General features: G+C 37.1%; 1 protein-coding gene across 2 annotated transcripts in view; it reads left to right on the plus strand.

Annotated features, from left to right (window-relative positions):
- Positions 1 to 23,792, plus strand: part of MED13L (mediator complex subunit 13L) — a 203,300-nt gene that overhangs the window by 131,379 nt on the left and 48,129 nt on the right. For both annotated transcript variants that reach the window (XM_056326727.1, XM_056326726.1), the window contains exons 5-9: positions 15,170 to 15,315; positions 16,714 to 16,908; positions 17,295 to 17,486; positions 22,452 to 22,614; positions 23,497 to 23,601. In XM_056326727.1, coding sequence (XP_056182702.1) covers positions 15,170 to 15,315; positions 16,714 to 16,908; positions 17,295 to 17,486; positions 22,452 to 22,614; positions 23,497 to 23,601 — 801 coding nt within the window. The remainder of the gene's footprint in view (positions 1 to 15,169; positions 15,316 to 16,713; positions 16,909 to 17,294; positions 17,487 to 22,451; positions 22,615 to 23,496; positions 23,602 to 23,792) is intronic.

Raw genomic sequence — 23,792 nt, forward strand, 5'->3', positions numbered from 1 at the left:
GTGTTTTCTCTATTTCTGGATTCTTCAGGAATAGGATGGTAACAGTAATAGCTGTAGCATGGACTTGAGTCTAGATGTTCAGAAATCTTGGCAGGCTGTCAAGTTACTGGGCAGGAGGAGAAACCAAAATTGGGAAGTGGTTATTTTTTTTTCACCCTGTAATTCAGTCAGAATTTGACAGTATTTTATTGAAAGCATGAAGAGAATGTTTCTGACCTTGAGGAAAATCCTGCCAAATCTCAGTGACCTGTTAGAAATAATGAAGTCTTAGGGGGTTTCAGGCAAGTTTTGTGAACCTTGTGCAATCTAAACACTTCAGAGGTAAGTGTAAGTATAGCTACTTTACCTTATAGTAGCTTGCACATATGGTTCATGGAGTTCAGCTTTTCCTTTCATTTAGAATCCTTTTCAGTACTTTATCTGGTGAGGCTGGTTTGAAGATCAGAGCAAACTGCGTCTTTTTTCCCTGTGTTTGCATTATCCACTGAAGCTCAGAATTATATGTATGTAGGTCTCTGCACACAGTGCCTATACGTGTGCAAGAGCAGTGTGCTTTCTGCGTGGTAATTAATAGACCAAGACATCTCTTAATGTCTTTAATTTTGTTTTCATTTTTTGTTTATAGTCATTTTGAACAGCGTTGTTTCTCTCTTGCAAGCAAACGTGTGCCATCACAGAACTAGTCTATGAAGTTTCAACCATTTCATTTCTCTACGTGGGTGAGAATTCAGTACAAAACTGATGTTACAGCACATTCCTGCCTAAGGAATTGTTTGAACTGGCAGAGATCCTGAGTCAGCAGTAGAGATGGCAATATAGGCCAAGACACAGGAGCTGGGTTTTAAAGAGACTAAGCCTACTTAAGGTTTACACAAAGTTCTCACATGTCTCAGAATGGAGAAATCAGTAATGGTTTGTCATAACAAAAGACTGAGGATGAATAAATGATACTCTTTTTCCTTTCTTTTGATGGGCATTTTGTTTCACTGTCCCAGCATGAATGGGTGCTGTTCACGAGAGCTTTTTGTTTGGTTAAGCATACTGTGCAGCAGGATTTGTAGTTCGTTCTTGTAAAGGCACATAACTGGTATGCCAGGTGTTTCTATAAAATACTTCTCAGCGCAGAACTGTGTGTGTGTTTGGTGGTGGTTTGTTTCTGGTTGGTTGTGGGTTTCGGGGTTTTTTTTTCCATTTTAGCAGCAGTTTCAGAGAGAAACTTGTTCTCAAGGGAAAAACTAAGGAGGAAATAATTTATATTATAAAGTTACTTGGTAGAACTGAAAATAGGAAGCCTTGCATTTGGTATGACAGAACAGTTATTTTCTTTCTCTTGAATTGTGTTCTTGGAACATGTTTTCTTTAGTTTTCAGATAATTTGTTTATCATATGTCTATGTGGATGTTTAAAATACAACAAATCTTGGACTGATGTAAAGTAATAGTATTTTACTTTAATGTCTCTTTATCTGAGCTTCATGTGGCTTCAGGACATGGTTTTAACTACAGTTTATTGGAAATACTATTTCTTTTCAAACTTTGCTTAATTGAGTAGCTTATAGAAGAGGTGAACTTCTTTATTTTCAGAGTTACAGTTTTGTGTAAACAGAAGAATGTCATGTTCATTCTGATACCCTTCAATGTGTTATTTTGTGGGAAAGTAACATGTCCTATCCAATTCTAATATTGGTGAGATTGTGAGTGGTTTAAATAGTCAAAAACCTCAATTTATCCCCACCCCCCACCCAAGATTGTCTTGCTGGAGTTTGCAGGTTTGGGACGGTGTCCAATGTCTCAGTTACCCATCTGAGTAATTATTTCCTTGGCTGAGAGATCCATCTCTCATTTTTGATACCATTTTCCTGGACCTCCATAAAGAAATGAAGTTACGGTCTCTGTGAAGTGATATGAAGCGATACAGTGCGACTAAATTTGTTAAACTAGGTAGGTGTGCTTGGCAAGCAGAAATGAAAACCTGATTACAGAGGAGTAATCCTAGAAGGAGGATGGTTATTACAGAACCTGAAATTTTGGGCTTTCAAGTACAGAAATAAGAGGTTAAACAAGATGTTATCTTCTAGAATTAATTTCGGCCAATTTAACATTAACTTAAATATATGAAAGATAGAAGACTAAGGTGACAGAGAAAAGCCTGTAGAACTATATTGAGGGAAGAGAGGAGCAGTAGGTAGGTGAGGACTAGAAACTAATGAAAATTAAAATAATTATCTGGGACCTGCAATTGTCATTTTAAAAAAATAAAACATTCAGGATATGATTGGGAGCTGGAGCACAAGAGGATAGAGGAGTAAATATGGTTGACTGAATTGTGAGTCTTTCTTTAATACTTCATATCCCTGCTAATGCTGTTCTTTCTGTATTACTAAACGCAATTTGTGTGCCACCTGTTTCAACTACATTCACTCACCAGGGACATCAAATGGGAGTCAGCATGTAGAAGCTAAATTATTTGGAGAGGATTCAGTGATGGACTTAAATGTAAAGGGATTAATTGGTCTCTAAACTAGTCAATTAAACTGTACTCTGAAAGTGGAAAGATCACAAATGCATGGCAATGAATAAATTAATGCATTTTTCATGGTTTTAGTGTTTTCTACATGTTGCTTAATGTTGTTTTGAATCATAAAATTTATTCCATTAATTGTCATCATACTGCATAATGGACACGTGAAATAATTTTGTGCAACCATCCTCCTAAAGGACAGCTGGTAGCAGGCCTACAGCACAAATTTAAATGTATATTAATGGGTATTTACATCTTTTGTGGCCTCTTTTACAGACAACAGAGCAAAGGATAACAAATTGTCTCTGAAACCATGCTGTAAAATAATGGGGTTCAGGTGTCTTAAAAATCTGAGTCCAACTCATTAAACCTTGGATGCTCTTTAATAGAAGTGTGAAGGACATCATGTACTTAGTCCATGGTACTTGAGCAAGGTGTGCAGTATGACCAAATGTAGATTTATATGCTTTGCTTTGTGGCTCTGGTTTTTCTTGTTTTGTTGGGGGTGGTTTCATTTTTCAAAAATTCTAATTCAGCTAAGGTATTCAGGGACAAAAATTTTACAGTAACGCTGTCCTTCTGCCAAATCTAAGTTTAGCTGCAAGTCCTAGGAATATTAAAGCTCTCCATGGAGATTCATATCTCTTCACATTCTATAATTTAAACACTGGGTTATTATCTTAGGTTTATGATCATGTGAATGTATCAGAAGATATGTTTGGGAGAGAAAGGAACATAGTCTTCCAGCAGTTGCAAATCCAGTTTCCAGTTGCTATTTTTAAATTGATCTAAGATGATCAGAAGTTACCTAGTTTACATGGTCTAAGAGCATGGCAGCTTCCTCGGTGGAAAGCTCCCAGCGCTGAAGTTTACCTGCCAGAAAAACTAAACATTGGTTCATACAGGGAGATGGGTACATGGGGTTAATACCTGATGACTTTAGACTTTTTAAGGTTGTGTGTATGTATGATATGAAACTCATGATACAATGTTATTACTTCTACTTTTCCCCTGAGGTGCCCATGACAAGCAGCTGTTTGAAAACACAAGTCAACTCTGCATTAATAGATTTTAGGTTTTGACAATAATATTCTTCTTCATTGTATTGAAGAAACTAAGTAACCACATTTCCCCCTGTGGATGTACTTGTTTTGTGAATGAAACTGATAAATGTAATTTCATCTTCAGTGAACTTAATGACAACAAAGTATGGGCTTATGTCCCTTCTTCCCTGTCAGTTGGCCGTATTTTTTCAAGAATATCCTTTCTGAATGGCCTTAATCTAATATAATGTTACTTTGGATAATAGCGTTCAGCTTTCATGGGGGTGAAGGGAAGAAGGCTGCATTAACCTACATTAGCAGACAGCAAAAATAAACGTATGTTCAGAGACTTTGCTAAGAAGAGGGGTGGCTTTTGATATGCTGTGTTTTTATTTTTATAACTTACACGTCAAAAGTATGCTATGTATTTGTGGTCTGGTATCTTAACTGTGGTGACATAGCCTGCATGCATGTCTGGAGAGCATCTTTGTGACTGAGTGAACAAGTAATTGAAATTGAGATAGAGCAAATTAGTTGTAGTATCTATTAACTTGTGAATTACTATAGATTGATATTACCATGCCAGTGCTTCTGAAATTAGTCAAAAAGCAATGAAAAAGAGGACTGCATGCTCTTTAAAAATTCAGGTTTATTATTGTAGGAAACATTTGTCTTTTCTTTCATGAAGTCTCAGGTTTTGTTATTTTTGTGCCCCATTTTTAGGATTTATATACAATGATCTTATAATCTAGAGAATTCAATGAATGTAGTTATTATATGATAATCACCTGTGTGATGGCTAGTGCCTGTCATGTATCAAATGTCGAACCTCTCAACATTTCCCTCGCCCTTCCCCCAAGGGCTAAGAGGGCTCTGCTTTCAGTGTTAAGGTGCCCGGCCGAGTGTGGATGGCACGGCTGACCGCCAGAATAGGTGCCCACATTTCAGTAGCCCACTGATTGCCAGCATGCAACAGCTGCTAATTCGAGAGCAGCATGACAATATTAACGGAAGGGATGATACTTTTACCTATAAAGACTGCTGGAAGCATCTTTATGGGGGGTAAGGGGAAGCCTCCTTTTTCCAGAGCTTCAGGTATAGATAGGTCTGTGACCCGCAGGTGAATCATTGTGCAGCCGTGCCAGTCAGTGACTGTAATCCAGATCACTTTGTGAGACGAAGTAACTGATAGCTGTATTACCTGTGATAAAATTACCAAGGAAAGCTTAAATTTAAGGAGACCCGGGGTTTAAACTTTGCAGTACTGAGCTGTTAAGAAAAGGTCAGTTTATGCCTCAGGCTTAAAAAATGGAATAGTCGGCTGGCAAACTTCCATCAGTGCCAGTCAGACTTGTTCTTGAGGTTTAGGTTAGTAAAATGCAAAAAGATTTTTTTCAGTCCTGATCTCTAGAGCACAACTGCTCATGACAGTTCTGAGGTGATTTTATGCCTGTATGGTATTTAATAAAATGCTAAGACTAAGAAAAAGAGGGCGCTTTTGGAGATACCACATGTAACTTAACATGTAGCTTATTCATGTGCTGTGGATAAGTTATGTGTCCCATTGAATATATGTGCTTATCTGGCTGCATTCCTGTTTTGAAGAGTATTAGATTATCTGTGGAAATGAATTTTCCAAAGAAGTCCATTACAAAGACTTGGAAAACACAGTGATTCAGACAAGGAGAGAGTGGTGTCAGAATGGTGACGAGCAGTGAGTTTAGAAACTTTATATGCAGTTTTTCCTGATGTTGGTATTTTGAGTATGCTAAAGCAAGAAAGATTGCATCATCTCTGACAATTTTCTGGTTAATTTTCATTCATTTTGTTCTTATTACCAGCTAGTTTAAAGTGTTTTGGGGGCATTTGTTTTTTTATTTTATTTACAGTTTACAATAACTGATAATACTGGTACAGATACGAGCAAATTCTTGATTTTTCTTAAGGACATGTATGTGAAGCTCAGAGCTTCCAGTGAAAAATGTGTGTTTATTTCAGCTTTAACCTGAATATACCTGTAACAGCCTTCATGTTTCTTTTTTGGTGTGCTTTTATATTTTATTGTAAAGCCTATATCCTGTATTATAATAGATACAGTCACAGCAACTTCTTTATTTCCTAAATAGGATATGATCCAGTGTCTTATCAAAAGGAATTTATATTCATAATGAACAAGACAAACTGGCAGAATCATTTTTTGGTACTGATATTTTAAATAATTCAAAATAGTTGTAGTTCTAAATCAGCAGTATTCTTAAGTGTAACACATATGTAAAAAACCAAAAAGTGTTCAATAATCATAAGTGCCTCGAGCTATACATTGTGGTATAGTGCCTACTGCATCACTTACCTACTGCTAAGGGGAGAATGCTGGTTGAAATCTCATTGCAGAAATTTTATTTCATAGATCCGTAAGACCTCTTCCCCCCATCCTCCCAATTTTATCTGATATTGATTAGATTTAGCAGAAACTGGATTTTATAAAAAAATAATGATTTAGCACATACAATTTTTAAGTGAGCTGAAATTCTGTTAGAGGAAAGCTGTTACTCTGTTTATCTACTCTTGTCTGCAGACAGTCTATTTTCTAACCTGAAGTGCCTGAAATGTTTCTAAGTCTTAAGTATTACTAGGAAGATGCACATAATCTTCACCTATTGAGTAGTACTGTTTGGATTCCTGTAGCTTGATCTGCAGGTTGCATCCTGTTAGAGAGATGAATCATGTCCCATTTGCAGAGCAGGAATCGTGTAAAGTTGTTTTGAATGGGCTGGGCTTCTAGTCAGGAAGCGTTAACTAAACAGAACCCCTGCATTGCCATACTCTGATTTTAACTGATTAATTTTTATGTTAGCGGATGTATTGACCAACCTTTTTGTGCCATCTGTCATTGTCCCATATTCCTGCGTATATGGTATGAGGATAAATATTATCCTTGATCCAGGGGCTTTCAGCCTTCCTTCTTACTCCATGTTGCCTTTGGTATTAGCTGATATGAAAAACAGGATTTGTCCATGGATGTGGAGAAAAAAAATAAATGTTGCAGTGGTCACGGCAGCCCGCTGTGTAATTTAATTATTCAGGGATGTTGTGTTACTTTGGATTATTTCTTTGACCATCAACAGTCTAGAAATTGCTTCATCTTAAAAATAATGAGAAGCAAATTTTAGATTAGAACAGCGTATTTTGACAAGCCACATTATATATACATGTGCAGCTAGTAATAAATCAATAAATTTCCATGTTCAACATGCAACACTAATATGGAAAAATAAGGGGTTTATTGTGAGTAATTATGGGAGGTTTTCACCTATCATGGGTGTAGTATTTCACTGAGGATTCCAGGAATAAAACTGCTACTTCAGTTGTACATGGAAGAAAATCTCGCAGTGCCCATGTGTGGAAGGAACTACTTAGACATTTTAAATAGTCCATTAATAAAAAAAACAAACAAATATTAAACACTGCATTAACGTCTTGGGAAAATATGCATATTTCTTTATAGGTATAGGTTTCAGGGAAAGAACGAGATAGCTCTTGCTGTAGGACATGTTCCTCCCTGCAGAAAACATGTGGCAAAGGCTCAGTGATCTTCTTTTCTAAAGTGAAAACTTCTGTCTTCCTAAGCTTGAGTGCTGTCACAGTGTAATTTACTTACAGTGTGTAAGGCCTCTTACGTTGTTCTGTATACAGTGCAGTCCATCTTTATTATGGTCATTAAAAAAACCAAAGATGGAACCATCTTCATCTAAGGCATCATTAACAGCCAGTGCAGAAAATGCAGAGCCGTTTGTACTGTGTTCATATTAAAGATTATGCACATTGTACGTAACTTTTCCTCTACCAAAGAGTTGACATGGGTCTTGTACATAGAGACAATGTGATATAATTACTCCTCAAAATGTTAGCTGATGTGATGTGCAGCACTTTCCCCTTGACTTCTTGGAGGTGTTTGTACTGCTGTTAGCCCTGTCATGCTACAGATTGATGTATCCATTTGAAGTATAAACACCAGTGTCCCTCCAGGCTCTCAGGTCATCTTGTGCACACATTTATACAGAGAAAAAGAATAGATGGTTGTTACAGATGGGATCAGGGAATCTCCACAGTGAGGCATGTATTAGCCTTGGCAAGAGGTTTTGTTGGTGACAACTGAGGAAGTGTTGAGATAGTAAGTCTGTAACACAGAAAGCGTTTAGATAATGTTATCTAAATGCTTGCTGCATTGTGCAACTGTTATCTTAGTACTTCACCACTGGAAAAACACTAAAGGTAATTAATATTTATACCAAGTTTCAGTGTGTGCATCTCATACATTTAATAAAAGAAAAAAAAATCCAACGGCATATATGAGACAACATACTGACTTAAAAAATACAATCGTTAAAAGCCCTGGGTAGTTCTGGAAACTGATGTTCTCTTCCCCTCCCCATGTTTGGGGTTTTTTTGGTTTGTGTGTGTTGGGGTTTTTTTGTTGTTGTTTGTTTTATTTTGGCTTGGGTTTTTTGTTGTGTTGTTTGTTTTTTTTTCAGGGGGGAGAAAAAGAAACAACAAAAGGAGTAATTGCCAAAGCAATATGATTTAATCTGAAACTTGCTCTTCTGTATTCCTGTTCTCTGACTTACAAAAAAATTGTGACTTTGGGCAGAAACAGCTACAGAAACACAGATTGTTTTCACACTGAAACCAGGTTTCTTACAGTATCAGTTTCCCTTGTTCATGAGACAACAGTGTGTGTCATATGAAGAAAAGACATTTTGAGTCCTGTGATACGGTGAAATGGCTGCCGCGCATGGTTTCAGCTGGGTCTTCGTTAGCCTTCAAACGAGCTCCTACTGCAGGGACTGCTGCAGTTCAGTGCCACAGCCCTCTCTCCAGCTGTAACACATCATGTGTTGGATGCAGCTGGGCAGCAGGTCTTCAGTTAGCAGTGGCCAACAGATGGAGTTTACAGAGCACGAAATAGGCTCTAGGTTGCTGTTTCACATATTTGAGTGTGGGCCTGCATCTGAGGCCATAGCACAGAGAAACCAACTGTGTGAGTTTCATGCCTCGTACAGAAATGTGGTCAGCTTTGTGCTGCCTACCATTTGTTGGAAGGCTGTTGCATCCAGAAAACTGGAATTGTCTCATGTCTGGAAATGCTTTCCTTTTTGGTTTAGTTGTGGTTTCTGCAAAAACTGTTACTAATTATGCCATGTTTCTTGAATGTATATTACGAACTACTGAAGTTGTACTTCTGAATAACTAACTTCGTCTAATTTCAGCTTGAGCAGCATTCAGATTCCATCTGGTAGGCAGAGAGCATGTTATGGATTACTTGCAAGCATGAGAAATGCCACATAAATGTTTTGCCTCTCAGACTGTATCTACACTACTTATTAGAGCAGATGGGTCATGATCTCAAGAACTGGTGTGCTGTCATCCAAACCGCTTTACTGTTGCGTGCTCCCTACTCGGCTTTGAGCAGTGGCAGCTAGCACTCTTCCAAGGCAATGCCCAGGAGACGTTCTGGGGATAGCACGGCCAAGGATCATTTCCAGTAAATCATTGTGGATGATGCCCCCCTTTGGGGGATGAAGAGGTTTTATCATATGAACATGCTATTTCCCCTAAGGGCCAGAAAATAGGTCCTGGCCTTTTTTATTTGCTGCTGTTAATGAAGTCTCAGCTCTAGGTCCTTTTCTGCTCTCTTGGTGTACATGAAGAAGGTTTTTCTGCTAACACCCCTGCCTGGCAGGTCCCTGTAGTTCCTAAATTGGATCATCATGTGTCCTAGAGAAATGTACTGGAGATATGGGCAGTGTGAGAGTGCCTAGTTTCTCTCGTTTAAGGAGAAGGCGCAGGTCACTATGCATTGGAACAGAGGGTCTGACGTCTCTCAGATCAAAGCAGGCAGCCTTTCTTCTGTCTTCCCAATGCATTCTGTCTGTGGCTGTTCTGGGAACTTGTTTGAATTCAGACTTCACTGAGGATATTTATTTCCAGACTATTTTAAAAAAAGTAATTTTCATACTGGGCTATTAATTTACTCTCACTGATCATAAAACGTGATTAATTGTACACCATCAGTGGCTTTATGGACAACTCCTTATAAACTAAAGGAGAGAAATGACTTTGCCAGCAGCCTGGTGGCAGGGAAAGGGAGCTCAGGCACATCTGTAGAGAAAGAAGTACTTTAAAAATCCTCATCCTTGAAATTGTTCTAAAAACAGGATGAATGTTTACAAATACAGGATTCGCAAATTTTCACCACATTCTTCTAAGTAACCTTTAGCGTCAGTATTGGCATCTGTTTCCCATTGCGTTCTCTGGGTGTGTAAGTAGGTTGCAGTGTTTGGAATGGAACCTAGCTTAGAAACTGCTGCACAGCAGCAAGTGTTTTTCAAAATATAGAAACACTTTTCAGTGAGTGATTAAAAATCATTGAAATAATAATGATAAAATTGATATCATAAAACTATTTTTAGAATATCCCTCCAATAAGAAAAAAAATTGTGATGTTCTTTTAAGTTTTTTTAGTAGATTCTTCATGGTGCTCCCCCCCCCAGTCCCAAAGTAATTGTTGTTGGTAGGTTTTTATTACCATTTTCCTGAAGTAATTGATTTCCACATTTGTCATCCAAAATAAGGTATTTTGAAATGTTTTATGAGGTACAGTTCTACTTTGTGTGCATTTAGTACATACATGCAAAGCTCAGTTGTGAATTGTAATACGTTGGCATTTTTGTCATCGACATTATTTGTATGGAAATAATCTCTTTAAAGTTTGAATGCAGACTAGTGCAGTTTCCACTGTGTATTTATATAAACCTGCTAACAAATGGAAAAAATATCTGAATCTGTCAGATATTCTCCTTTCTCTGCCGATGTTGTGTAGTTTAAACATAGTCATGTTTTCATAATCCTCATACGATTTTTATGTATAAGTAAATTTAATGTAGTGTTATTTCCTTTAAGTAATTTAGAGTAACTGAGGGATTGGCATTCATAAAGTTTATGGGTGGTTCTGAATATTACATTGACAAGGTATTCAGTTACATTTTTAGGAACTCGGAGGTTATTTAAGGTAATGAAGATCGCACAGGAAAGATCTGAAAGACAGTTGTTGTCAGTTGCAGGTGATTTGGTGCCAAATTGAGGGTTTGATTGATGTAAATGCTCTTTATATGAAAGTTTTTCTGTGTTATAGAGGAAAAAAGTTACCTTCAATACTTAGGAGAAGGACATAGGTGATTTCTTTTTTGGCAGCAGATTATATGACATTGCTATTTCTTTTTGGGGGCTTTTCCTTATTGATTTACTTGCTCGTAAAAGCTAGGGATCTAAACATCAAGAAAGATGACAAAATCAAGGAAAATAGCATGGAATATTTGTCACTGTGTAATTGGGGAGTGATTATTATTTGTTTTCTTTGTATTTCTATTAATGGAAGCCTTTTATTTAAACAATTACTGTAATTTTAGCATTTAAGTCTCTCTCAGTGAACATAGTAGAAATACTCCTGAAAGTATATGCTCAAGTGTTCTGCTGGTTCAAGACCACAGTGCGTTTTTCAGATCTTGGCCTTAATGCAGGTATAGATGGAAGTAACATATATTCTATTTGTGTTCTGTATATTCTATTTTGGTAGATAATGTCCTGACTGAGACAGCCATCAGTCACCTGTAAAGGAAAGAAAGGTTTCTGAAAAGGTACCTGTAAAAAAGGGACAAGAATTCCTGCGTAGTGTGACAAGAGTACAGTTACAGATTTACATTCTTTTTAAATGTTTCTAATTTTTTATAGAATAGGATAAAAAAAATAGGTATTGCTTAAGTTTGTGTTTAAACTTGCTGATGCAAAACTGCTGCAGTTACTACTGTCTCTGGTGGCACTGTTTGTATGCCTGGAAAAAAACAAGGAAAGGAAGAAATTAAAAAAAAACCTCAAACCCTAAATGGTAGGTAGCTGTAATAATCCATCCTGAAATATATTTCATACTAAGTTCATGGGTGCGTGGCTAAGCACTTTCATTTTATATTATGCCCAAGCCATAAATAATTTTAAATACTCCCAACTGTTTGTTTTTTGGTTTTGTTTGTTGGTTGTTTTTTTTTTAATGCATTAGATGCTTCAGTCTGATTCAGGTTTCTCATTTGGAACTTGTAGGGAATATGTGGCACATTGTGCTCCCCTCGTAAGGATCAGGAATGTCTGGTGGCTTGCTCAGGCTGGTCACCTTGCTTTCACACTTACGCCTGAAGAGACTTTGTCCCTTCTTCCTTTTTTCTGGGTAGCAGTATAGGCTCAAAAACATGATTCCGAAGCTAATTTTGTTCCTTGCATAATTCATTAATAGGTGCAAAGTAAATGTATAATGCAGGTATTCAAAATTGGTAGTATTTGTGATTATTGTACTTGTTCTGCGCAGGTATAAATTGACAGCTCAAGGTATTCCAGCAGAATCTGTAGAGCAGGGAAAATAGTTTGGAAGCTGTTTCACAAGCCTCTCTGGGGGTTTCTGATACTTTGAATGTCAGAGAGATAAGAAAAGAGTACAGAAATGAGTGAGTTTTCAAATCTGGAGAGGTAGTAGAGTGGATTCTCAAAAGCCTGTCAGCTTTAGTTTTTGAACTGGGTTGAAATAAATTTACATAAAATAAAGCAAAAATCTGTCCGAACATGGTGCTTAACGTTTTTAGAAACTTTAGTTTCCTCTGCAGTTTATGGTTAGCTTTTTTATGGTACCTTTATTGGCACAAGGAGTGGTAGATATGTTACGAAAACTGGATGTTGATAAAACACTGTTGGAAGACTAGTGAGGACCTGAACAATTGATGTATTTTAGAGCTTTAGTCTCAAGTATGTAGGTCTTGAGGCACATTGTAGTGCTACAGCTAAGTAGTAGTTAAAAGTAAAGCCTCAGTGCTCACTCTGCTTCTGAGGGCTGACTGTTTTTAGCTTGGTAAATTTTCTTCTACTTCAATTTTATTTGGAGATCTGTCTCACACACATTTGTAGCGAGAGTGATTTCTGCAGCCTGGTATTTAAGGAATTGTGTGAAATGTACTAAAGACAGGAGCGTCAGGAGGCTGGGATGCACATGCCTGAGTGGAATACATCAGAGTGTGGTGACGCTATTTTCTTGAAATAAAATTCTTATTTGTTACTAAAGTAAACATTTTACTCTGAATCTGCCAGAAGCTTATTAGGAATGTAGGAAGTCCCCAGGCCTTGATCTTTGTTATTTTTAGCCTTGAAAGCTGAGCTTATAGCAGTGACTGGCACCAGAGGGAGCATCAAATTCATGTAACACTCTTCTCTTGCAAAGCACTGTCAGACCGCCCTGGGAGGGGAACAGGAAGGAACGCTTGGTGCTGGATGTGCGCAGAGCAGCTGGGGCTTACTGGCTCAGCACAGAGTGCTTCATACCACAAGGACTTGTTAGCTGTGGTCTGAAGAAAAGGAAAACCTGAGTGACTGAGATCTGTTGCTTCTCTTTCTGTAGCTGAGTGCGATTTGCTTTGGATCCAGTGTTAGAAATGATCCCTTTTTCACTAATGAAGTATTTATTGCTGGTCATGAGTAGTAATACTCATTGCTATTAATCTGTCACTTTTGCAGAAAAGTAAAATAGCTCCCACTGTATTTGTAGATCTTTTTTTCCTTTAATTAGTTGTATACACTTTTACTCCGAGGCTATTTAATTTTCTGAACTTAATGATTAATTTTGGTGTTAGCTGATTCTAGGTTGAAAAAGTTAACGGCATGCATTCCCTTCCCTGCAAAAACAAATGAATCTTCTGTCTTTTAAACTCTGATTTTGACAATTTCTTATTCTCAGTGTTTATGGATAGTTGTGAATGTTGCAGAAGATTGCACGTGATTTGTTCGTGCCAGACCGCTTTGCACGAGTCTTGAAAGAGTCCCTGTGTGGTCCCAGAAGGCTATTTTTTTCTTCAGTTCAATAGAAGACAAGCAAGACTTTCACAGTCAAACACTGTAGGAAGCTTGCAGAATCAGGAGGATTTCTGTGTAATATCCCAAGACAGGAGTTGAAAATGACTACTTTACAAATAGCTTTGCTCCCTGCTTTAGAAAGGCTGACCTGCTGCATGCTGAACTCTTTGCAGAGATTATCCCTGCTTGATCTTAGACCAGATTTATCATTTTTAAAATTTATTAAGACCTTTTTTGTATTAAGGACTATCATCCTATTAGTAAGGAAACTAATGGGTTTTGGTTAAATAATTGGGCTTTGCTGTTACTTTTCTATTTCTTTATGTGCCAAAATCCATTATTCTTTTTTATTATTGTTAAATGAATTTATTTGTTTTTCTTGTTGGGGCAAGATAGCTGGATAGAAATACCTGGAATACCTCCCTCCCCATGTAAATTAATGATCAATTTTCACAACACTGATGATAGTGAACTTCCTTTGCCTTGTGAAAATGGAAACCTATTGAAACCTTTTATTTCATAGAATTAAATTATTGCTACAAAGTACTTCTGAATACAAGGTGATGGCACCAAGGAAATTTACTTGTTATCTGTCATTTGAGTAACCTTTCCTTTCCAGGTTTTTCTTAGCTGACTGTTTTCTTCAGGGTTTTTTTGCGGTAATATTTGAGGGTCACAGAAGAGTAACCTGTAGTACAGGATGAAAAGTTGTTCTACATGATGTGTAGAATCATTCAGAGGTTTAGTGAGATTAAAACAGTTTCCTATTCTAGACCATCAGTGCCTTTGTTTAAAAATAGCTGACAGTAGTAGAGAAGTTGATTGACTTAAATACTAAAGTGAAATTATTATAGTTGCCTGTGTTATTTCTTTTTGGTGAAGGTAGTGAAGAGCTGTCTTAAAAATACTGCTTACATTATGGCTGATCTAGTGCCAAAGCCAACAGCTCTAAAACTATGTGCAGCTATTGTATTGGACAGAAAAATTGCTGCATAATTACCACTTTAGCTCTGTAAATTTTTACTTCATTAAAATGATGATAAAAAGCATGAAATGTGTTTTGTTTTCTTTTTTCCTGCAGCTTTGTGTCAAGGAATATTTAAGCAAATAGTTAGCTAGGATGGGAGGTCATTCTATGGGTAAAGTGGGAACATTTTGAATGCCATTCACATCAAATTAAGTTTAATCGTCAGTGGCAAATCAATAGTTCATCTTAAACCATTGTCAACTTTTTTAAATACTCATGTGCCTTTATTTTCTTAATGGAGATTCTCATGAGGTGTTAGACAAACAGCTTTCCTATTCCTTTTTTATTGCTTTCCAGCTAGAACACAATACAAAGTGAATTTTGAAGAATTTCTGGGGACCCCTGCTTTTTCAGCTTGAATCCTGGTTAAAATCCTATTTGTTTTAATGATCTTATTACTTGAAATAAGTAGGAAAAATCTTCGAGATAATTGCCAACATTGTCAAATAGTCATCTAGTGACAGGTCATTCTGTTGTATATGGTTATCAATCAGTCAGTGAACCTGTTGTATTCAGTAGTTGCAAGCAGCAAAACAGGAATATGTATTTGGCCTCTAAGGCTATGGAATTGCTATCTCCTATGAGTTCATTAACATGCTAATAAATCTGTTTCTCATTTGTCTCCCCCCGCCTCCAGTGAACATTTGTCGTGTGCCTTCACATTCTTTCTTCATGGGGAAAGCAATGTGTGCACGAGTGTGGAGATTGCTCAACACCAGCCAATCTACCTGATCAATGAAGAGCATATCCATATGGCCCAGTCCTCAGCGTCACCATTCCAAGGTAAGTGAGCTGGATTTGGAGCTCTGTGTACTTCACCTCACTTCTGTGTGGTAGGGACTTTGCTCCTGGGGCTGTTATCTTCAGAGGGGAATAAAGTAAGATTGAGTAACTCTTCAAATGGGTTAAATTTCTGTTCAGGAAGTTGTGGATGTAAGGGAAAATGTTAGGACTTCAACACTATATATAGCCAGCCATAAACAATACAGGAATTTTCCAGAGCTTTCTATTCATTAATGTTGCTTTTAAAGCTATGTGCATATAATAAATAAAACAAAGAAATTAATCATTTTTGTTTAAAAAGACTTACTATTAAAGAAAGTGAGCACACTGATTTGATTTTCTTACATGGTGTCCACTGGGCTACAGTCTGTAACTTCTATGCTACATGAATACAAATACTAAGCTTATCTAATTCAGGAGTACTTTTCATTCATAGATTGCCCACTGTTTTGGCTTTTAGTTTTAAAAAAAAAGAGAAAGGGGGTGTCTATGAAAATGTATCAGAAACAATGAAAAACTGGAAGTATCTGCAACTATTTATTTGTCAGTGCAAGAAATTAGAATTTTATAGAATTACGTTATTGGCTTATCAAATGCATGATGCAATTGTGGTGCAATGCTCTACATCAAAAAAATTTAAACATATTTGAGTCGCTGAATTATACTGTCTTTACTACAATCTGAAATCAGAATTTCAAAGCAATTAAAGCAAGAAGTCTTTATAAAATGAAACATACAGTAAAGAAACACCTAGAGACTTATAAAATGCCCATTTTATAGGGATGTTAATTTATAGAAGCTTTATTATTTTTGTTTCTATATATATAAAGTTTTGATAGAGACTCAGACACTTAAGTCATAGGAAGTTTTATTTCAGTGAGCTAAATCCATTCCTCTCTCAAATTAAATATGACTAAAAGCAAAACTGATTCTGAATGGGAATACCTGTTGTTGAGCAACTAGTTCTCCTTGTTTGTCATGACTAGTCACCTTCATGTATCGTTATCTCTATCGTTTTTAATGCTGGGACGTCTCTGGTACTGTATGTTCCCGGTAAAAACCCTGTTGTTGAATATCTGTCCTCTGTTACTTCCACGTACGGTCATCCTTTTGCTATAGTGCGTGCTGCTTCAGTACACTTAGATTAGTTCATTGTGAAAATTATTAAACTAAACTGCAAAAAGGTCCATTTTTAGCTCAGTAAGGATGGCTGTAAAGGAAGCTAGTGCAGTGTAACACAGCTTTGAATGTATAGCCTTACCTGACTTTGCAGTAGCTTTCCCCTGAAGACAGATCCTTAGATCGGCATGCAAATGAACTGACTCAAACTAGAGGCAGACTGGCTGGTACATAGCTGCAATATACATACTGTAGGGGCTGTTGTTTCTTACTTTACAGTTTTGGTGAGTCCTTATGGTTTAAATGGTACACTCACGGGCCAGTCATACAAGATGTCAGACCCAGCAACTCGTAAACTGATGGAGGAATGGCAGTATTTTTACCCTATGGTGCTGAAGAAAAAAGAAGGCATGAAAGAGGAAGAAGAGTTGGGATATGACAACGATTTCCCTGTGGCAGTTGAAGTCATTGTTGGTAAGTTTCAGTATTCTGCCTGAAGGTTTATTTTCCTCTGTGTGATTTTTAGGGAAAAAAAAAATCTAATTAATCAGAAACAGCCATTATAATTTTCCTATCTTCTCTTGTAGCTCTCTTGACACTGGAACATCTGACTAGTTATCTTGCCTCAAGCTTCTGTACTCCCTGTATCCCACATGCTATTATTTGCAGTATCAAGCTACTTGTGTCAGCCCTGTACTTGTTACAGGGAGTTGGATGTATATTAGTATGTGAAATTCCTTAGCTCTTTCTATTTCGGGTAGTAAGTTTTGTCTAATTGACATTGAAAACAAGTTGAAGTAGCTAGGGCTGCGAATATTATCAGGTGTATTTAAGACTTTTGGTTTTCTGTTTCTTTGTAGGTGGTGTAAGGATGGTATATCCTTCAGCCTTTGTTCTCATCTCCCAGAGTGACATCCCCATGTCACAGAACACTGCCAATACTGGAGGCCATATAAATGTGGGACACCAGGGGCTTGGAAGCGTGAAAGATCCTGCTAGTACCTGTGGGATGCCACTCACTCCACCCACTTCTCCAGAGCAGGCCATTATGGGTAAGTAATGAATTTAAGAGGCTGGACTCAGCCTTTTGTTTTTGCATAGCTTGTGATAAGTAAGGCTAAGTGTGTGAACAGTAGCAGATTAATGACAGGCAATAGACTGAAAGTTAGGAGAGGACTTTTCTGTGGTAGGTGAAACCCAATACTTCAAACACGTCTGAAGAGGACACAATTTAAACAACACTTTGTGAATTCAGTTAAACTCTGTTTTCTATAACTGTGTGTGTTTGTGCAGCTATATCTGCACAATACCTGCGAGCCTGGATTCTGGCAGTGCTTTAGACAGATTTTGCCAGTCTTTATGAAGTGTTAGCTTTCTTGTGTTGGGATGGGAGGAGGGTGTTGAGTCATTACGGTACAAGAATACAGTGAATGTTCAAGAGTATGTAGCTGTTTTTGTAAAGAGCTAGAAACGCAGCACTTAATTAAGCATTCATTAATAAAAAATTTGCAAATGCTAGCTACTGTTTTATGCCCAACACAGTTCGGTTTTAATTAAGGGCCATTCAAAATAAATGCATAAGCCTGTGGAACTGGTAAGACAGAGCTGGGCCTCCCAAATGAAGTCTGACGTAGGCTTGCACGGTAGGCACACAGCAAATGGAGTGCTGCCTTATATTTGCTAGTGATTTAATGTGTTTTGTCAGGGTAGAGTATGCCTCTTTCCAGTATTTGGATCCATAGTAGTTCAAATCTCAGAAGCCATCCAAATGCTTGATATGTGGTGTACTGAATCCTTAGTATCTTCCTTCACTGAAATGAATATGTATATCCTGTTGCTCTTCAGCCATGAAAATAAATATCTGTAACCTGTCGCCATCTGGAATACAGACAAGACCTTAAGATTAGTTGCTGTCAGTGTGGTTATGCTGTAACAAATTCAGGACTGCAATTTCAAATGAAAACTAAGGAACAGAGAGGTCAAAAATCTGTTGAGTGCAAACTTCTAAGATAATAAAGTAAAAAAAAAAAAAAAACCAAACCTGATACAGAAAAAAGAAATTCAGTGATTTAATTTTTTCCTCAAAAAAATGTTTTGAAGTCACATTTATAACTGATTATTTTTTTCTGTGTAGATTGTCTTCTGAACTTGCTCTTTGCAGACTTGCCAGTTACTAACAGAATTACAAGATAGTTGAGCTTGGAAAGGGACCTCTGGAGATTGTCTTACCCAACTCTTCTGCTCAAAGCAGGGTCAGGTAGAGGAGGTTGCTCAGAGCATTGTCCAGTCACGTTTTGAATGTCTCAAGGGACAGAGACTCCACAACCATTCTGGGCAACCTGTTCCAATGGCTGACCACTTTCACAGTAAAAAGTTCTTTGTTATGTTTATATGGCATTTCCTGTATGTGAATTTGTGCCCATCGCCTCTTATCCTTTCACCAGATAGCACTAGTTATATCCTCTCTATTCTCCCTGTCAAGTATTTTTATACACTGGTAAGATTCCTCCCCCAGCTTTCTTAGCCTGTCTTTGTAACCTTTGTTAGTAATAATTTTGCAAGTACTGCCATGTTTTATGCTTTGCAAATGTCTGTTATTTGGAATTGGAGTTCTCAGATCACGGAAGATTCCTTGACTTGACTCAAATTCGCAAAATCATTAAAGACCCCTCACCACTGAGCAACCTTCTGCTTGAACTTGTACTTTTTTAGAACTTGTTCGTTAGTGCTTACCAAACTATACAGAGCAATAGAAGTGTTGAAGACATGAAGTTCCTACAGGTTTCTGTGAGGCTGTGCAGCCAGTTGGAGATAATCCTTGTTGTACTCTCACTGAGGTCTAAGGAGCTACCAAGCCCACGTAGCCTTTATTAGACAGTTTCGCATCAAGAGGATCAATCTTGATGCAAAGCCAAAAAAAAGTAATAATTGTTGGTTTCTTTGCCATGGAAGTGCTTGTCTGCATTCAGTTGTCCATCAACAGTGCCTGTATATGAAGACAATCAAATATTTAGTATTTACTGCTAATAATATAGAATGTGAGATTCAAATTCACTTTGAACAGTGTTTTTCAAGGCAACTGATAGTTAAAATAAGCAAAAAGCTTATTAGTAACTAACTGAAGCAAGACAATCAACTTCTAAATAACAAATCTCTGTCAAGGTACCGATGCATATTTTAATGTGCTATTCTATTGCCTTTTAGACATTATTGTCCCTGAAACAATATCACAAGGGGAGATTTTATTTTACAATATTTGTAAATTACTAGTATCTAAAAGGTGTTTGTGTTGTCCAATCTGGAAGTCACAGTTTCTGTTTGATCTCTGCTATTGTTTGAGGCTGATACGAAATTGTATCAGAGGGGTGTTCCTCTCCAGCGAACAATAAAAGGATTCCTTTGTATTATATCACACACCATTTTAAATAGAGAAATTGGGGAAATGGATTGGAAATATGTGTCACGCAATTCGGAGTCAGTAAATGGGATACATAAACTGGATTAGTTTGAAGCATGTGAATAATACTTCAGTTCTGCCCCATACTAGTAAAACTGTGGCTGTAGTACCATGTCCAGTTTTGAACACTTAGAAGATGTGGACAAATTGGATGGCATCCAGGGAAGTGCAGTGTGAATGATTATAGATTTTGCAAATGGGACTTACAGGAAAAGATGGAAAGAACTGAGGTTGTTTAGTCTAGAGAAGAAAAATTTGAAGGAAGCACGGGTGTAAGAGTCTTCAGAGACATAAAAGGAGAAAAAAGAAAATCTTTTCTTTGCAACCAATATGTAATGAACCTAAACTGGAGCAAAGGAAAACTAGGTTAGACAAGAGGAAAAACTTTTATCTGTGGAAGGATAATGAAGAATTAGAGTAAATTGACTAGTGGGAAGTTACAGCATTTCCATTAGCAGAGAGATCTGCGTGGGTTATTGAGGGGTTTTGGAGGTTGGTTGGTTTGTTTTTAAAGAACAGGTTAGTCAAGTATGTTGATGCAGCTTTGAAGCAGGGGATGGACTAGATGATCTCTTCAGGTCTCTTTCAACCATATATTCCATGATTGTGTCTAAAGTATGTAATGAAACAAATTGCTACTAAAACTAGTGAATGGCATTTTTCATGTGTAGAAACAACTGCACAGTAGGGATAGTGAAGTAACCTCTGGTGGGTGGCTGGTTGTATCCTCCAGTATTTATACCATTACATAACATAATTATTCATGTGTGTTCCAGTATTTTGTCAGTGATTTTCATGGATCGAAATGAGTGTCAGTGTATGAGAACAAAATGGTTTTGCCTGCTGTGAAGTTCTGTTTCATGTTATGTTGTGCATTGCTGCACTGTATAGGATAAAAATGTTAAAGAACTTTGGAAAATTTTTTTTTGCGCTCAACTGTAATGTGAAAGCTGTAGTAGCTCCTTGGTTATCCTCTCATACCTCCTGTCCTTCTCTTTCCATTAAACTTCCCCCCGCTCCCCGGAAGTTCTAACTGTCCTACTATTGACATATGTGATGTGTATGTGTACACATTATGTTTGTTTATATACACACATTCCTCCCCACCCTCCCCCGAAGAGGACAGAACTGCTAATTTTGAAGTTTTGACCTGTTTGGGTTTTTTTTATCATCTGTCAAGTTCATAGTGTTGTAGAACATTTGAAAGCCAGTGAAATAAATTGTTAGAGCCACAAACCTCAGTATGTCTGGGGATTTATGGTTTTGACTGCCTCTTTTTTTAATTAGAATTCCTTACACAAAGAGGTCTAACTGGAGGAAAAAATAAGCATGAAGAATTGAAGAACATACAGGGTTAGGCAGCTTGTGCACAATTTTAAATGTTATATTTTGAAAGTCACCTAACAGAAATCCGTGGAATTACCTTGTTGGATGCAGTGATGTATAGCAGTGAATCCTCTCAGTGTTTCATTCTTAAGGCTTCTTAAATTGCGTCAGGCAAAAGGACGAAGTGTTCTGTACACTGATTTGACCTTGTTAAAATGCAGCATATCCTTACTTACTTTTCCATCCAGAGCAGAGCGTAGTGTTTCTCAGCTTCCAGGCCAAATGAACCTAAAGCTCCCTCTACTGTTGTAGTTCGATTTTGTAAAGATGGCTGCATTAAGATTTCAGTTTATCTCCGACAAAATCGTATTTCATAGTTGAAAAAGAAACATCTGCTTATACACAAGCTGGTAAGGTTTCTGCATCACATACAGAAAGAAATGAAGTACGGAATGTAAATCAGAGTTTTCAGGCTATTAACATGGTGAAGTAATATCTTCCCTTGTTACTCCTTTGATAATCAATCATACAGAACTACTGAGAACATCACATGCTCTGTTAATAGTATGTGCTAATGATCAAGTGTTGAACAGTTTCTGTAGTAGTATATATCTCAGCTGTAGGATTTTACCAAAGCAAGTTTTGATTCTGGTATTTCAGTCCAAGCATATTACAAAGAGCAGCACATTAAGCCATTCATTTCTTCAGTGAGGTTTTATCTTGAGTATAAAGAACTGATTCTTGCTTTGAAATAGGCCACATAAATTATTGGTTTTCTTAATAGATGCTTTATAGAACCATCCATATTATAATAAATTTAGTCTTTAAAGCAGCTCACCAAAGACTATATAAATACAAGTTTAACATCCAGGATAATTGTGAAACAAGTCTTTATCCACACTATTTCTTAGTGATTCAGTACAAGGCTGTAGGGGGCTATCTGAACTATCTCTGTTTAAGCAGCACAGTGTATTATCTCACGTGAAGTGCAGTACTTGCACACCTATTGCACAAGTACCTGCTATAACCTAGTGCCATCTTTGTTACCTGAAAGGCAGGTGTTGCTTTGAAATGTACTTTAGTCAGTCTTTTGTAATGATGTTTAAGCATTTTCTAGTGAATGTGAAGATCTACGTACTCAGCAGCCTCGTAAGAGGGAAAGTCTTTTCAATAAAAAATATCAAATGTGAATATTAAGAACAGCTATAACATTAATGCTTAATTTGTGTTGCAGGAGAAAGTGGATGCTCTCAGAGCAGTATCAGCCATTCAGCTGTACAGGAGGGGACAGTCAGTGTGCACAGTCCAAAGAAATCAGGCAAGATTACTCCAAAATTTCACAATCATATGGTTCACCGTGTCTGGAAGGAATGCATTCTCAACAGGTCACAGTCCAAGTAAGGCAGCAGTCCTGATGGCTTTTTTTATTAATAATGCATAATATATAGTTAAAATTGAAATATTTTTGCCTCAGATAATGTGATTCCTCACAGATTTCTTTTGCCGTTAATCAAAGCTAATGATGCAGAACAGTGTTATCAAAGCAAATTTGTTACTGTGTTCAGCTGAAAACTAACACTTAACATCGTATTTGCAGTTGTGTATCTTAATTGGGACAGTCTTTGAGGTTACAAATCTATAATATGTGCCTTCAGCTAGATGCTTTCAGATTTATTGATTGCAGTTTCTCGCTCCATTTGTAGTTACTAGACAGAAAGCTGGGTGACTGAAGAACCCAATATCAAAGTAATTACCAAAGAGTGTATATTTGATATTTAGAACTCTCAGGGTAATATTTGTAAAGCATTACATTGTGTGTGTTGGATTAAAATTCCGATCGACAAGGATATGGTAAATTCATGATGTTAGTATCATAGGCCTGTATTATTGGAGATTTAAAGTATATCAGTGGCATGGTGTGCCCTGAAATCTTTATTTTTCACTATTTCCATGCAATTTTCTCATTGAACGTCAGAAGAATTTCCAGATTCAGTTTAAATTGCTTGCCCCCTTCCTTCTTGTGCTCAAAGTCCAGACGGAGCTATCTGATGTAGAGCCAGTACCATCCTCCCACATAAATCAAACTATAAATTTTAAGCAGTAGTAGAGGGAACTACTGTTAAATGTAGAATTCTATTTCAAAGATGAAGTAGAAGGAAGTAATTTATTAGAATGAAGTAATTTATTTGAGGGGAACATAAGTGAATTTATGCATATGCATTTTAAAATTTCCGTTTTGCAGAAGGTGATAACTACTAAAATAATTTTATGTTCTTCAGGAGGAATCAAATTACAGCTGCAAATTTGGAAGAGGAAGTTCCTAACAATACTGTTTCTTGGGAGTTTGTGGATCCAGTCCAAAGAGTCAGTTGTTCTTGTTCCAGGTGAGCTTTGAAGAGAGTAAGCATGTATCATATTGGAAGAGCCATGCTTATTTCAGAGGTACTCTTAAAAAAGGGAGTAACGTTTTAGCTGGGAGAAGAGGAAACTAATATCAAAACTGTGATCATCACTTATATTCAGGTGATTAATATTCATCTTGTATCGTTGTCATTTGCAGTAGTCAACTTGAGTG

Source organism: Falco biarmicus, chromosome 1, assembly GCF_023638135.1.
Source record: "Falco biarmicus isolate bFalBia1 chromosome 1, bFalBia1.pri, whole genome shotgun sequence".
Classification (NCBI taxonomy): Eukaryota; Metazoa; Chordata; class Aves; order Falconiformes; family Falconidae; genus Falco; species Falco biarmicus.